The sequence below is a fragment of the Aedes aegypti genome, chromosome 3, assembly GCF_002204515.2.
Source record: "Aedes aegypti strain LVP_AGWG chromosome 3, AaegL5.0 Primary Assembly, whole genome shotgun sequence".
NCBI classification, from domain to species: Eukaryota; Metazoa; Arthropoda; class Insecta; order Diptera; family Culicidae; genus Aedes; species Aedes aegypti.
In genome coordinates this window covers 131,999,011-132,014,967 of record NC_035109.1, presented here as the reverse complement: position 1 = coordinate 132,014,967, position 15,957 = coordinate 131,999,011, and the positions used below count along the sequence as shown (strand labels likewise).

General features: G+C 39.3%; 1 protein-coding gene across 3 annotated transcripts in view; it reads right to left on the bottom strand.

Moving 5' to 3' along the window:
* Positions 1-15,957, bottom strand: part of LOC5569939 (nuclear receptor subfamily 2 group E member 1) — a 53,962-nt gene that overhangs the window by 31,331 nt on the left and 6,674 nt on the right. Inside the window, exons 2-3 of one of the 3 annotated variants that reach the window (XM_021854500.1) lie at positions 1,113-1,260; positions 907-1,022 (exon numbers count right to left, since the gene is read on the bottom strand). In XM_021854500.1, coding sequence (XP_021710192.1) covers positions 907-1,022; positions 1,113-1,258 — 262 coding nt within the window. In that variant the 5' untranslated portion in view covers positions 1,259-1,260. Of the gene's footprint in view, positions 1-906; positions 1,023-1,112; positions 1,561-15,957 lie in introns of those variants that run through there. The other 2 variants (XM_021854502.1, XM_021854501.1) reach the window with 2 other exon arrangements.

Genomic DNA, 15,957 nt, shown 5'->3' with positions numbered 1-15,957 from the left:
GTGCGCAACGATTTTCTGGGCATCGCATTGCAATTTTCGAGAACTTTCTCCATGTTGGTAAACATTGACACATTATCGAACAGCATACGTAAAACAAATTTGGTTTTGTGTTTAAAATAACTGATTAATCGCGAGTTGAACAGGTTGAAACAATTTTGCACCCTGTGATTGTCATGACAATTTTGCTTTTTGATTGTATTACAATTCGCAAAAGTTGGAACAAACGGTTGCAAACGAACTTGCTTTGTTGTTTGTTTTTTGTCTTTTTTGATGACAATTTGATTCATTGATCAAGTTTGCAGCTTAACGGATGTTATGTTATCCAGATTTGTGCTTTCGAAAAGTTAAAGTTTGGCTTCGATTCATCTTCACCCTAACAAAATGTTAATAGTAGCTTTATTTAGTTTTACCAAATAAGGATGGCAACACAATCCCATCATAGAACAACTAGATATAAGAAATGAATTAATTGTTTGAAATTATACTTATAAAGGAATTAAAGAAAAAAATCAACACACAGTTTGAACTGAGAAGTATGACGCAAATAATACAAAGGTTAAATATCATGATGTGTTATTCAATTCGAACTGCTATTTAAAATCTCTCGACTGTTAATGAACATTTAAATGCACGGTTGTTTTAGTGAAAACCATGTTATTATTTGACAATAATTTTTACCTTTTTTGAGATTATCTTCGAAAATCCATCAAATTAACATCCTTGAGATTAATTTTGAACAATTTTACATAACATAAAAAAAATCGGTAGCAAATCTCTGGTGACTTTGCGCTCATTTTAGAAGCATACATATTTTCATGGCTTACTCATGAGTTATGTGAGCTTGGTGGAGAGCATGTTGAGGTTTCTTATATGAAAATGTATAAATGATTGTTGGTTGTAACTTACCTTCACGCCGCATGTTGGCCTGCAGACACTTTGCGAATCGACACGCCTGGCACTGATTTCGTCTGGATACGTCGACGACGCACTTTCCACCCTCCTTGCACACATATTCCAGATTTCTGTAGCGGAATGACGAAGGCACAGAAAGGGGAAAGACACAAACGTTACTCGGTCGCACTTTATCATTCACGTGTTGAGATGTTATTTACAAGTTGTACCTTCTGATGCTACGCTTGAAAAACCCTCGGCAACCGTCACATGATGGAACTCCGTAGTGCTTACCAGATGCACGGTCGCCGCATACCTTACAGAGGGCACCCGGTCCGTTGGATAGCTTGAGGCCTGGTTCAACCATTTCTGATGAGAGAGTGGAACATGAAAAATAAAGACTTAATTTCGTCAAATTATGTTATGCATTTTAGAAGTTTAAAATATCGTTTCATGTGTCAGTTTTCACAATGACACTGTTTTATGCAAATTTATCAATCTATCACTCGATTGAACAGAATCAACGTTGTATTGATTGGGTTCTAGGAAGAATTTTGCCAGTCATTGATTTTTTCTGTTATTTCCCCTAGTGTTTGAACAGTTCATAATTCATAACGTGCATGGTGCGCTCCATTTATCTCCAAACGAAAGCACCTGTTCAACTATCCGGCAATATATGCAGACGTCGGTCAGTTTGTTGTCCTTTATCTCTTCACTAGGAGTGAAAATGCCACTTAAGGACACACGGTAATGATTATAACCTTTCAATCAAACCAACAACATTCACGGGGAGCGGGCCATTTGGCATAAAGCCATTTGGCATAAGGTCATTTGGCATAACGCCATTTGGCATAAAGGACATTTGGCATAACGGTCATTTGGCATAACGGACATTTGGCATAATTTTTAACTAAGTGAAAGATGAGGGTCATTTGGCATAACGGACATTTGGCATAATTTCAATATATTTTCTGTACATACTTAAATTGAAGATTTTAGCATTTTATTACTGTTTTATTTTAGTAACAGCTGAATCTGTTCTATAATAATTTATTTATTCTCTTCTCTGGCAAGCCGCCGAAGAAGCCAATAAGTGCGATATGAATCCATCAGAAGAATCCGGTTAAATCATACCACCGAATTCAATCGGACTGTAAACTTTGTAGATGTATTTTATACGACTTATGTTGACTTCCAATCCGGTGATATCGCTTACTAATAGACGAAATACCGATAAAGAAAAAGATGGTGAATTTCTTTCAGAAGCTTCCAAGTTAATCAAAAACAACTAAAAAACGATGCACTTTTTCTTTCTATATAAATACACGTTTTATATTTGATTTTATATGCTCTGTAAGAGCTCTAAGAGAATGATAAAATCAACCCGTTAATTCAGGACGAAGTTGTGAACTCTTTACATCGCGTCAAGATTCTGAGGTGACGGTTAATTCGCCTCTGGATTACCAAAGGTATAATAAGGTTTCAAGTGTTTTATTGATCTCATCAGATTTTTTCCTTCTTTTGCACATAGACTATTCATTCGAGTTATACTGGTTTCATTACTATTGAAAATAGTTCAGCTTATATTTTAATTGGGAATTTTACCTTCTTTAAATAATCGGAAGTTCTTTGTAGTTGTCCTGATAAAACTATTATATGCATTAAACTTGCCTAAATTTTCATAAGAGATTTTTCCTTCTTTTGATCATAGGCTGTTCTTTCAAGAGTGAAGTATTTCTCATAGTTATTGATGTTAAAGCTTATAATAAGGGCATCAGGGGTAATATGCACCCCAGGAGTAAAACTACTTTTTGGGGATTCTATGAATATTTTAGAAAAATTTAGACATTTTCCTGGAAGTTGAATTTGTAAAATCGCATGTTGTGGGCAGAGCCGTAGCGTGGGTTCATGGCGCCCTTCCATTTAAGCGCCTCTCAATCAAAACTGTACACATCTATTTAACATGGTGAGAGTTAACGCGAACTATATCATTAGAATTCATTAGAAAAGAATCGTAGGGTGCTAGAAATTTAGAACATATTTGATTATTGAGTTAATTCCTGCAGGACAAAACGCAAATTCTTTTTTCTATTAGGGCAGATTGCCAACTATTGCACAGACTAAAAACGTGCCAATTATTGAACAACCCGTGTATTCCTTATGGATGTGCAATAATTGAAGTGTTTTTAGTCTATGCTATATTTTGCTATCTATCCTAAATGTTATTTGAAAAATTCCCAAGAATATTACAATTTATATAATAAGAAACAAATATGAAAAATCGGTGTTCTAACAATTTTTTGGTGGCAATTTTAGTAAAATGTTTATTTAAAGAAAAATTCTTCTAAACATTTTAAAAATATTGATTAAAAAAAATAAAAGCTTCTTTATCCGATATTTATATCATATGACACTAATAGTACAACCTTGAAAAAAACCAAAGCCATACGCTTATGTGTTACACTTTTCACCACACTGCTGCCGTATAAGGCTTGCGAGCTTTTCTTAACAGAGTTGTACAAAATACAACAGCACGACTACTGAAGTGTTAAAAACGTAAATAAAAAAAAATCATTTTTCATAAAAAAAAAATTAGTGCTAAAAAGATTTTTTTTTCAATTCACGTTGTCTTGGCCAAGACATTTTCATAAAGTATCATTTAAAAAAGTAATTTTAAATGAATTTTTAAGGAAAGGTACGATGGGTTACGTCATCTATAGCTTTCTGAAAACCAAAAATGAGTATATCAATCCTACTGATTCAATTTTTTTTGTAAAATCAAATGGCTATCAGCTAGCGTACAATATTTTTAAGTGTTATTAAAAATGTACCACTGATTTGGGAAGAATAATTCGCAGAATGCTGTGCGGATTTGTTAATTTCTTAGAAAACCACACCCTGGATTAAATATGTCATCAAGATGGTTTAAAAAGTTCAAAAGTGTCGGTGAACCGCAAAGCGTTCTATCATAACCACACATAGTTTATATAGAAGACCTTGATTATTTGAGAATCTCGACATTTTTTTGGTTGAATCCAGTCAAATACTATGTTAGATTCATGCTCAGTATTTCATGAAAATTTCTTTCAGGATCCATATTGTGATTCATAGAGATTGTGTTTGAATTCAATATGTATTTTCAAACTTTACCATTTGTGTCACGCGTGTTGGCGCCCCCTTAAGGCTTGCGCCCTTGGCGGGTGCCAACCTGGCCAACCGCACGCTACGGCACTGGTTGTGGGTCACTCCTATCCGCCCTTGACGAATCTTTTCCAATTGTTTTACAAATACTCATAAAAGGCACCGTGGGGTTGTTTTGCCTCAAGAGTGCATATTACCCCAGAATGCCTTACGTCTTATTCAATTTGTTTTTCCTCAACTTGGGTGAGATGTCATTCTCCTCCAAGTTTAAGATTGCAACTTGTGAACTGAACTCTGCATCGTTGCTTGCGTATAGCAATAAACTACTCGGGGAATATTTAAGTCAAAGAAACCAAGACTTGTGGTTGCTAGAGCTATGACATATATTACTTAGTACGATCCGAGGGATCAAAGCAACCCGATCTAGCAGAAGGACGAAAAAGTGTTAAACCTTTTTGGTTACTGTCAAAATCTAACTACAAACATCTGAAGGTGGCTATCACCGCTAGCAGAGAAGTGAATAAGTGCTTACATTTAGGATGTACTTTTTTCAGCACGAACTGTTTCTTGAGCTACTACTCAAAAGCTAATTATGTGTATATCAATGATGGTGTAACTTTCTTCATGAATAAGCTGAATAAGTTCGTTGAAATTCATTATAAATCCATGCTAACAGTAGTTCACTTTTGTTTTCAATTTCGGGCGAACGGCATTCGGCCAAATGATCCGGAACCGAAAATGCTGAACATATTATCAGAAGCAACTATGGCTCTAAAATCAATAAATCGAGACGAAAACCTCATGTCCGCCTAAACTAGCTTCCTGAACCAGTGTGCAGTGCTTGATCGGGTTCGTTTTTAATTTCAAATTAAGAAATATTGCGTCACTGATTGACACCCTAGCTCATCTTCTGTTATCCTGTTTAGTCATGATATTTATCTAGAGATTTACCCTTCTTTTAAACATAAGGTATTCTTTCGAGGGTTATTGCTATAGCGATTCGACGCGTTATTTTATTATATAGGAATTTGCCCTTCTTTCTAACATGACTTTTTCTTTTGCGTAATATTTATTACAACAGTTTTTTCACATAGAAGAAGGAGTATCTGAATAAAATATAAAATACCAATAAATCATAAATACTAAATAACCCTTACTTTTCAGATGGTTTGATATTATGCCAAATGTCCGACATGCCAAATGACCTTTACTTCACATATGGTTTGATATTATGCCAATTGATTCTTACTTTACATATGGCTTGATATTATGCCAAATGTCCGTTATGCCAAATGACCCTTTATTTTCACATTGTTCAAAATTATGCCAAATGACCGTTATGCCAAATGGCTGTTATGCCAAATGTCCTTTATGCCAAATGGCGTTATGCCAAATGACCTTATGCCAAATGACTTTATGCCAAATGACCCAGACCCACATTCACGTAACCTTTTTCCCCCTTCATAATGCAACCGAACGAGCGGGAAAAGTCAAAACGTTTACCATTCAATTTTCCGCACGCGCCTTTGTTTTGATATGGGAGAAAATTAGAGTTTGAACTCCTATACGAGACAATCAGAGGTGTATCAACCACAGTTGAAGTGAACTGCAAGAACCTGGACAGCTGTGGAAACCGCACCATTTACTGCTAATTACGTTGGTTCCGCTTTGTGCTTTACCTGATGCCCAGGAATCGAGTTTCTAGCATTACTCCCAACTTGATGGAAATTTAATGTCTCTCCCATCAATTATTCAATTGTTAATCAGCCGTGTCCTGCCTGGCCGTGATATGGTCTGACTTCTACCGCAATAAAGCCAGGTTGGAGTTAATGTTTCAGGAGCGTAGGAGAAACACAGTAGAATAGAACGAGTGTGCGTCAAATCGCTGAAAATGGAAGAACATAAAAATCCTGTCCTTTTTTATTTCGCGATGCCATCGATCAAAAAACTTATTTCAATGAAAAAGTAGTCAACTGTTTAGCCTCTTTCACATGTGTCAGGTGTCACATATGGGGTTGAAAGTTGAACGTTTTTTTTGATCGTATGATTACTCGCAAGAAAATATGGATATTGTGAGTCAGTTTGTACTCCACAGAAATAATTTTCACGGTTCATCATTACTAGCTTACGTTTCAAGATAACATAAAATTTCCATCCAATATGTTCAAATACAACATGCTGTAACTTTGATCCTCCACGAGTAATTCAGATGAAATTTTTACAGGTAACATTGGGCTATGGCATAACTTGAAATATCTCAGAATATGAGTATTGGGAATATTGATATACCATTTTAGTGAAGTATTCCTTACAATTACGATTAGCTACTATCTTCAAATTTCGATCTCTGGATTATTAATAATGATCGTATTCTTATATAAAGATGACCATTACAAGTCACAATTGTTTGAAAATTAATCAGAACATGCTGATTTTGGAAAAAAAAAAGGTTTCAGCCTAGTGGTAACGTTCGTGGCTACGAAGCAAAGCCATGCTGAAGGTATCTGGGTGTGATTCAAGCTCGGTCCAGGATATTTTCGTAATGGAAATTTGCTTGACTTCCATGGGAATAGCAAAATCATCGTGCCTGCCATACGCTAAACGAATGCATAAATGGTAACTTAGGCAAATAGAGCTCCCAGTTAATAACTGTGAACAGATGAGAGCCCACTTGCCTACACGTAACGCTATGAAGAAGAAGAAGATACTAATTTTGGCCCAATCTTACCCCCAACTACGGTACTAAAGATTTGCTCAAACTCAATACATTTCGACAGCTTTTTTCAACCGTTCTAATTCTTTTTCTTCCTGACGTTACGTCCTAACTGGGGCAGAGTATGCTTCTCAGTTTAGTGTTCTATTGAGCACTTCCACAGCTGTTAACTGAAAGGATTCTTAGCCATTTAACCATTTTGGCATGTGTACATTGTACGCCAATCTTTTGTGTTCAGCCCTCTATCTGGTCGTCATAATATTTTATGGAACAGTGAACAAACTCTACTCATGTGAAATCCTTTCAGCTACAATTTTATCGAAGACCACATTTCGATTGGACGTCAGGATAAATTGCTATTCATAATCATAAAGTGGGTTTGCATTTTGCATGCTTAAGGGGGCAGGATCCGTCATTGATTTCGGAATTTTCAAAAACAGTTTTTTCGTTCAAAATCATGAAAATTTACAGGAAAATGTGTTCACTGTATTCTATTCTCCAACCGAAACACAGTGAACAAATTTTCATCGAATAATTTTTAGTTTTGAACAGAAAAACTGCTTTTGAAGTTTCGATGATGACGATGATTACGATGACGGAGCGTTGATCGTTAACCAACTGCTTGGCAGGCAATAGTGCTGCTCCTGGCGGGTAGAATAGTCAATAGGGCTCTGCACTGTTTAGATTTTGTTCGTGATTTTGACGTTTACTGGCCTTGTTGTTTACAAATTTTATGTAAGAGTGAAAGAGAGAGGAAGATTTTTGTGCAGTGACCCATAGATCAAAGTAATCCAGGCTACTATGTTCTACAGCAAAAAAGCAGTGTTGCTCTGAAAGTAATTGAATGATCATCTCAGCATGATTTGGACTTTGTTATCAATGATAAAAAATTATCCTTACGTTCAATCAAAATGTTATCTTCGGCAATGTTATATCTGGGAAGAATTCACATGAGAAGAGTAAGTATGTTCACTTTTCCATAGATTATTATTACGAGCAGTTAGAGGACCGAACACAAAAGGTTTGCCTTTTCCATAGTAATTTCCATATAAACTTCAAATGGCGTGTGCACAACCAAATTTCTTCCAAATCACTTCAAATTTTTGGAGAATGATTTTTATCATAATTGACATCGTTTAAGCATAGGGGAGCAGAAACTTCAAAATTTGCATCAGTCTAGTGTACATCTATGTGCATGTGTTAGTTGATAAAACTGAACAAGGAGTCGGCTTCATAGTGATTGGAAAGCGGATGAAGCGCGTTAATAGGTGAAAGCCGATCAACGAGCGGATCTGCGTATTGAAAATTCGAGCAAGTTCTTTAACTACAGCCTGATCTATTTCTATGCAAAGACAAACGACAAACTCGATGACGTAAAGCATGCGTTTTACGGATGTCTTGACAAGACCTATGAAGAATATCCAAAAGACGACGTGTTTTGTCAAAATTGTCATCGGCGAGGCTAATGCGCAGATCAGAAGAGAGAAATTCTTCGGCCCTATCATGGATACGGAGAGCCTTCACTTACAAATGACAACGGCCTACGTTTAGTGATCTTTGCTGCTACCAGGGGGATGGCCATCAGTAGCATCTACTTCGCTCGCAAGGATATCCGTAAGCAAACCTGGCGACATCCAGATGACGAACTTTGTAACCAATTCGACCATGTTCTAATAGATGGCCGACATTTTTCCGACGTCGATGTTGGAACTTTTAGGGGTCCTAATATTGATTACAAGGCTGAAGAACAACAAGGCTATTGGGAAGGACGAGCTTCCGGGCGAACTTCTCAAACACGGAAGTGAGCAGCTGCACGAACTCCTTCACCGTATTATTTTGAAGATATGGGGGGAAGAACAAATGCGTACTAGAGTAGATGTACCAATGGATCAATGCACGCGTTCACTCGTTGACGTTTTAGCGGTGCCGTGTTATTTACGTGACCATGGCAACAAGTGAATTCGGCACCGCTCAAGTGTCAAATTAGTGAACTCGTGCATTGGTCCATAGTGGAGGTACTAAGCGCGAATGAACTTCATTTAACCGCCTTAATTCAAGAAGCGCAATCAATGCACATGTTGATGTTGTAACGGGAAGTAACGACCATTGACTTAACGAGAAAAATGATTTCATCGTAGTAATCCACGGCATGTCAGTGAAAAATAATACCTCCGCTATTGGAACACTGTTCCTTTAGTTGCGGTATATTTTTAATTTGTGTTCCTATAGTTGCGGTATCCGTTGTTTTCTTATGAGATCCTCCACTATAGGAACACTTTACCGCAAGTATTGGTACAAGCAAGAACAATTTTAGCAAATTTAGTGAGTTTTCATCAGTTTTCAAGCAATTTGGACGCTATTTTCAACTATTCCGTGTATCAACAAGCCAATACGTCGATTGGCAGTGTCGATTCTGTGGCTAATGCAAAAAATCAGTGAAAACGGCACTACCGCAACTATAGGAACACCCACAACTAAGGGAACACTTACCCTAGTTGGTTGGATGGTCTATTTTGCCCGTTGTTGTACAAGAAAGGGAATCGACTGTAGTGCACCAATGCAGAAGGAATTAGCTCCGGAGAAATTCCCGGGAGAACACTTAAGGAATTCTGTGGTCAAAATCCTAGAGAATCTGCAAAGGAAAACCTGGAGAAACTACGCAGCAATTCCAGGGGAACTCCGGAGGCGTTCCTGGAGAAGTTCTGGATGTGTTTCTGGAGGAAATTGGAGGCGTTTCTAGAAAAACTCCGGATTAATTACTTGAAAAACTCCGGAGTCCCAAAGAAGTTCCTGAAGGAAATCTTCGGATAAAATCTTTGAAAAAAATCCCGAAGGAATATCTGTAAAAACTCCCGAAGTAATTACTTAATGAAATTCTGTACGAAATCCCTAAATGAAATTTTGTACGAAATCTTCGGATGAATTGCTATTGGAAATCCCCTGGGAAATTCCTCAAAAAATCCCGGAGGAGTTCTTGGTGGAAATACCCGGAAGAATTCTCAAACAAAAAAAAAATTCCGGAGGATTCCTGGAGCAAATCCTTGTAAGAATTTCTGGAAGATATCCCCGGAGCAATTTCAGGAGGAATACCTGAAGCAAATCGCCAGAAGAGTTTCTGGAGTAAATACTCGAGGGAATTCCTGGAGGAAATCCCCGAAAGAATACCTGGAGGAAATCTCAGGAGAAATTTCGGGAGGAAATACTCAGAGGTGCTTCTTGAGGAAATCCCTGTAATAATTCCTGGAGGAAATCTTCGGAAGAATTTTTGGACGAAATTCCCAGAGGTATTTCTGGATGAAACACCCAGAGGAATTAGTATTGAAAATCGCATGCGGAATTCCTGAATGAGTTCTTGGGGAGGAATCCTTGAAAACCCCGGTAGAATTAGTGTGTAATGAAACGGTCTACTATTGATTGACGACAAATAAATAAAATAAAATCCCTGGAGAAATTTTCGGAGGAATTCCAGGAGGAAATCCCCAGAGAAATTCTTGATTTAAATCCCAAGAAAAAATCCTGAGGTGATCTCCGAACAAATTCTCTGAAATAAATCCACAAAGCATTTCTGGAGAAATTCTTCGGAGGAATTTTTTAATGAATGGGTTACATACATGACGTGATTCGCTTCTCACCGCATTAGCACATGCGTTAGTGTTTATGCACGAAAAATTACTTAAAGGTAACGCGGAGTTGTGTTTGATCCTTTGCTCGCGTCGCTTGCTCCTGCGGGGGCGGGTGATGTGAGCAGGATCAATCGTGTCGCGCGTCGCTCGCGTGGCATGATTTATTAGTGGCGCGGTTCGCGAAGCAGGTTAGTAGTGTTTGATCCTTTGCTCGCGTCACTTGCTCCTGCGGGGGCGGGTGATGTGAGCAGGATCAATCGTGTCGCGCGTCGCTCGCGTGGCATGATCAATTAGTGGCGCGGTTCGCGAAGCAGGTTAGTAGTGTTTGATCCTTTGCTCGCGTCACTTGCTCCTGCGGGGGCGGGTGATGTGAGCAGGATCAATCGTGTCGCGCGTCGCTCGCGTGGCATGATCAATTAGTGGCGCGGTTCGCGAAGCAGGTTAGTAGTGTTTGATCCTTTGCTCGCGTCACTTGCTCCTGCGGGGGCGGGTGATGTGAGCAGGATCAATCGTGTCGCGCGTCGCTCGCGTGGCATGATCTATTAGTGGCGCGGTTCGCGAAGCAGGTTAGTTGTGTTTGATCCTTTGCTCGCGTCACTTGCTCCTGCGGGGGCGGGTGATGTGAGCAGGATCAATCGTGTCGCGCGTCGCTCGCGTGGCATGATTTATTAGTGGCGCGGTTCGCGAAGCAGGTTAGTAGTGTTTGATCCTTTGCTCGCGTCACTTGCTCCTGCGGGGGCGGGTGATGTGAGCAGGATCAATCGTGTCGCGCGTCGCTCGCGTGGCATGATCAATTAGTGGCGCGGTTCGCGAAGCAGGTTAGTAGTGTTTGATCCTTTGCTCGCGTCACTTGCTCCTGCGGGGGCGGGTGATGTGAGCAGGATCAATCGTGTCGCGCGTCGCTCGCGTGGCATGATCTATTAGTGGCGCGGTTCGCGAAGCAGGTTAGTTGTGTTTGATCCTTTGCTCGCGTCGCTTGCTCCTGCGGGGGCGGGTGATGTGAGCAGGATCAATCGTGTCGCGCGTCGCTCGCGTGGCATGATCTATTAGTGGCGCGGTTCGCGAAGCAGGTTAGTTGTGTTTGATCCTTTGCTCGCGTCACTTGCTCCTGCGGGGGCGGGTGATGTGAGCAGGATCAATCGTGTCGCGCGTCGCTCGCGTGGCATGATTTATTAGTGGCGCGGTTCGCGAAGCAGGTTAGTAGTGTTTGATCCTTTGCTCGCGTCACTTGCTCCTGCGGGGGCGGGTGATGTGAGCAGGATCAATCGTGTCGCGCGTCGCTCGCGTGGCATGATCTATTAGTGGCGCGGTTCGCGAAGCAGGTTAGTAGTGTTTGATCCTTTGCTCGCGTCACTTGCTCCTGCGGGGGCGGGTGATGTGAGCAGGATCAATCGTGTCGCGCGTCGCTCGCGTGGCATGATCAATTAGTGGCGCGGTTCGCGAAGCAGGTTAGTAGTGTTTGATCCTTTGCTCGCGTCACTTGCTCCTGCGGGGGCGGGTGATGTGAGCAGGATCAATCGTGTCGCGCGTCGCTCGCGTGGCATGATCTATTAGTGGCGCGGTTCGCGAAGCAGGTTAGTTGTGTTTGATCCTTTGCTCGCGTCACTTGCTCCTGCGGGGGCGGGTGATGTGAGCAGGATCAATCGTGTCGCGCGTCGCTCGCGTGGCATGATTTATTAGTGGCGCGGTTCGCGAAGCAGGTTGGTAGTGTTCGATCCTTAGCTCGCGTCAAATAATTTATCATGGTCTAATCGCTTATCAAAGTGAATCCTGTGACCCAACGATCCTCCCCATTAACAAACATCCCTTCCAGTAACCTTTGTGGAGATGCAGAGGTAAACACGGTCTCCATATAGCAAAGGTTACACACTAACATTCCTTCCTCCAATCCCACCTGACTGCAAGGACGTGGCCGGCGCCGTTATTGACCCTGTATAAATAGAGGCACTGAATTATGCACACTGAAGAAGATTTTGGCCAATCCCAGCCGAACTTCTAGTTGATTCTTTGTGCATTTTCACTGACTTCGGTCAATCACGGAATAGCAACCATTGATATGTGTAGTCAGTCTAAGCTAAGCTAAGCTAAGAAAAATTACTTAAAGGTAACGCGAAACATATTTGTATGGTGAAATGCATCTAACGAATTATTTCTCAAAATTGGGAACTTTAAAAAAAATATTTGGTACCGGTTGTACGTAACGACAATGACTATCACGTCTACCAAATTTTGTTTCGATTAATGCTTTCATTACAATAAATTTGATGTTAGATGCCTATCCCCATACAAAATAAAACGAGAAAACTTCTGCTGATCAACTGTGGACAAGAGCAAAGCAGGTAATCCATCACTGAGGAATAACATTCCTTAATTCGGCGTACAAAATCATATCTGGAATTTTGTTCAACAGAATGAGACCGCATAAGGAGTCCTTCAACGATGGATGAAGTGTTTACCCTGCGTCAAATCCTAGAAAAAATACGGGAGTACAACTTGCAAACTTATCTTCTATTTGTAGAATTTATAGCAGCGTATGACAGTGAAGAGAAACGAGTTGTGACCATAGAACACGGCATCTGGCGGCGTCACAGGCTCTACCCCATTTATCATAATGCCATCTGGCATAATGCCGTTTGGCATAATGCCAATTGGCATAATGGCCATTTGGCATAACGGCCATTTGGCATAATTTGAAGAATACATTTCCTCAAATTATTGTCCTCAACTTTTTGCCTGATAATGATCAGCCTAAATGAAATACATGTCCATTCTAGACAACATAATAGATTCATTTTCGATTTTCGACCAGTGCCCTTCAAGTCACACTTGTAACTGTGAGATTTTATTCACGTAGCTTAATAAAGAAGTTTTATAAGGAGTAAAAATATGGCACCGTAGAGTGAGCCGGCTTTTATCATCCTTGTTATGCTCTTTGAACGTCTGTCTTTAATAATTTTTTAAGCATTAGCTCGATTTCTGGCCGTCGCTTGGGTGCCACGATTTTATATTGATTTTTTTTTGAGGGCACAGAAGTTAAATATGAAGAACATCCAATGTTCCAAAGAAGGAAAATCTCAAGAGAGATGCTTTGCCTTAAATGCTACAACAATTAGTTGATACACGGTTATTAGTTAAGCAGAATATTTCGCCTATTGCTGAACGGCCTTAAATCTCGCCTATTACTGAAGAAAATGTGTGTTCCTAACGAAATGTTTGACAATTAGCGAGCATTTTATGCATTCAATAATTGGTAAACTACCCAACTAGAAATTTTACCTTCTTTCAAACATAAGCTGTTCTTTTAGTATGCAGCGTAGTGAATCATAGGCACGCCATGATCGATTTTTAATTACATCGGATGCCCTTGGTACCGTGTTGATTCAAATTTCCTGGACGTTTCAAATTCCGGAAACTCATCTTAACTGAATGAGCACGACTCAGTAGTGAGATCCATGATATAATCACGACTATCCGGATTTCCGATATTACTCGGTTACGCATTGCATGCCAAACGAGTATGTTTCTGGTCCCATCGCTTTAGACGAAAAAGTCGGAATTTAGTCTAAGAACATCGCGAAAAGGCCACTGTCCGGCATTCGCAGCGTCTACAGTTCGTTATGACTCGCTAAACTGCAAACTCAAAAGAACAGTTCATGTTTGAAAGAAGGTGAACTTTACTAAGGAGCTGCCCATTAACCCATGGTCATTTTTTCGGAATTTTAGACCGAATTGTTTCCTCCCCTGTGGTCAGTTGTCCACACAAAAATTTTAAAATTTGTATGGACTGCGGTCATCGGCCAAACCCCCCTTCCGCCCATAAATGACCACATGGTTCATGGACGACCCCTAATCCAAATTAATTACTCCATATGTTATGGGATGCCTCTCCAGCGATATGCTCAACCTCAGATGTGACAAGTAATAATGTTGGTAATAAAATTATCATCAGCCTCAAACGCACTATTTGGACGAGCCTATCTTAAAGTATTTCCTCGTACTTACTTCACATTAACTTCTTTGGACTAAAGATCATTGTCAATATTAGTCCCTTTTTCCAGTCAATTTGACTTGTCCTAGACAAACATTTCAAGCACTTTAAGGGGGCAGGATCCGTCATTGATTTCGGAATTTTCAAAAGCAGTTTTTTCGTTCAAAATCAAGAAAATTTACAGGAAAATGTGTTCACTGTATTCTATTCTCCAAGTGATACACAGTGAACACATTTTCATCGAATAATTTTCAGTTTTGATCAGAAAAACTGCTTTCGAAGTTTCGATGATGACGATGATTACAATGACGGAGCGTTGAACGTTAAATGTGAAATGTGTGAGAAAAATATATATATTTTTTAATTATGCCAGATGGCTGTTATGCCAAACGGCTATTATGCCAAATGACCATTATGCCAAATGGCATTATGCCAAACGGCATTATGCCAGATGTCATTATGCCAAATGGGGTAGAGCCGCGTCGCATGAATCACGAGTTGTGCCAATTGTATAAAGAAGTGGATACCCGGGTATAAAATAATAACAAATATCATATTCTAGTTTAATTATTATTATGTTATCAATATATGACATTAAATATCTCATCAATAGCAAAATATACAATCATAGCAAAGTTTGTCATTGGTCTGTTATGCTTGAAAGTCATAACTAATCAATAACAAGATATACCCCCATGGTAAAATTTGTTATTTGTGCAAAAATACAAATAAAAAAAATTAAATATCTAGAGAATAACAAACATCGTCATCACAATGGAATATGTCATTATTTTGATTTTTGAAAACTTTGTTTAAAAACTCAAGAGAACAGACCAATATCAAATTTGGCCATTATAGCTCATTTTACTATTTGTAGGGTATCCCTCCTATTATGGAGGACATAAGCACGGGGTTGAAATTTAAATCGTATTTCAATGTCCAAAACCTAAATATTGTGGTATTTTGCAATGTGAACTGTTAAAACTATCCTTTATCTGAAGTATAGTGAAGTAAAAAAAAGTAAATTTTGGAATCAACATACATTTTTTTCAATATAAATCTGAAGGTCTTCCTCTGTCCGATTATTGCGGTATTTGTTCCTATTATTGCGGTAGTGCCGTCCTATTATTGTGGTATACCAAAAATCATAGATTTTATTACATTTAGTATACATTCAATGTCACACAATGTTCTAGCATTGAAATTATGCTCCTTCCATGTTAATGACACTGCACGGTACTGTCAGTTTGTGTGACTTTGGACAAATCTATAAAAAAAACTAATTAATTACTTTATGTCTCGATTCGAAAACAAATCAACAGAATCGAATGATTTTCTGTCGTTTTCGTCTTCTCTTCCGTCGTAGCTGGACAATGCTAATGTAAATAGGCAAGGTTCTTCCATCTGAGACCGCTTGTCGCTTTTAAAGAAATGATTTTTTTGACTCAAATTAAGGTGAAGATAAATCCAAGCCAAACCTCAAATTTTCAAGAGCACGGATCTGGAGAACCAAATATCCGTTTGAGCTGAAAACTTAATCGATTGGTCACTCGCTGGTGGTGACCAATCGATTAAGTTTTCAGCTCAAACGGGTGCTCGGT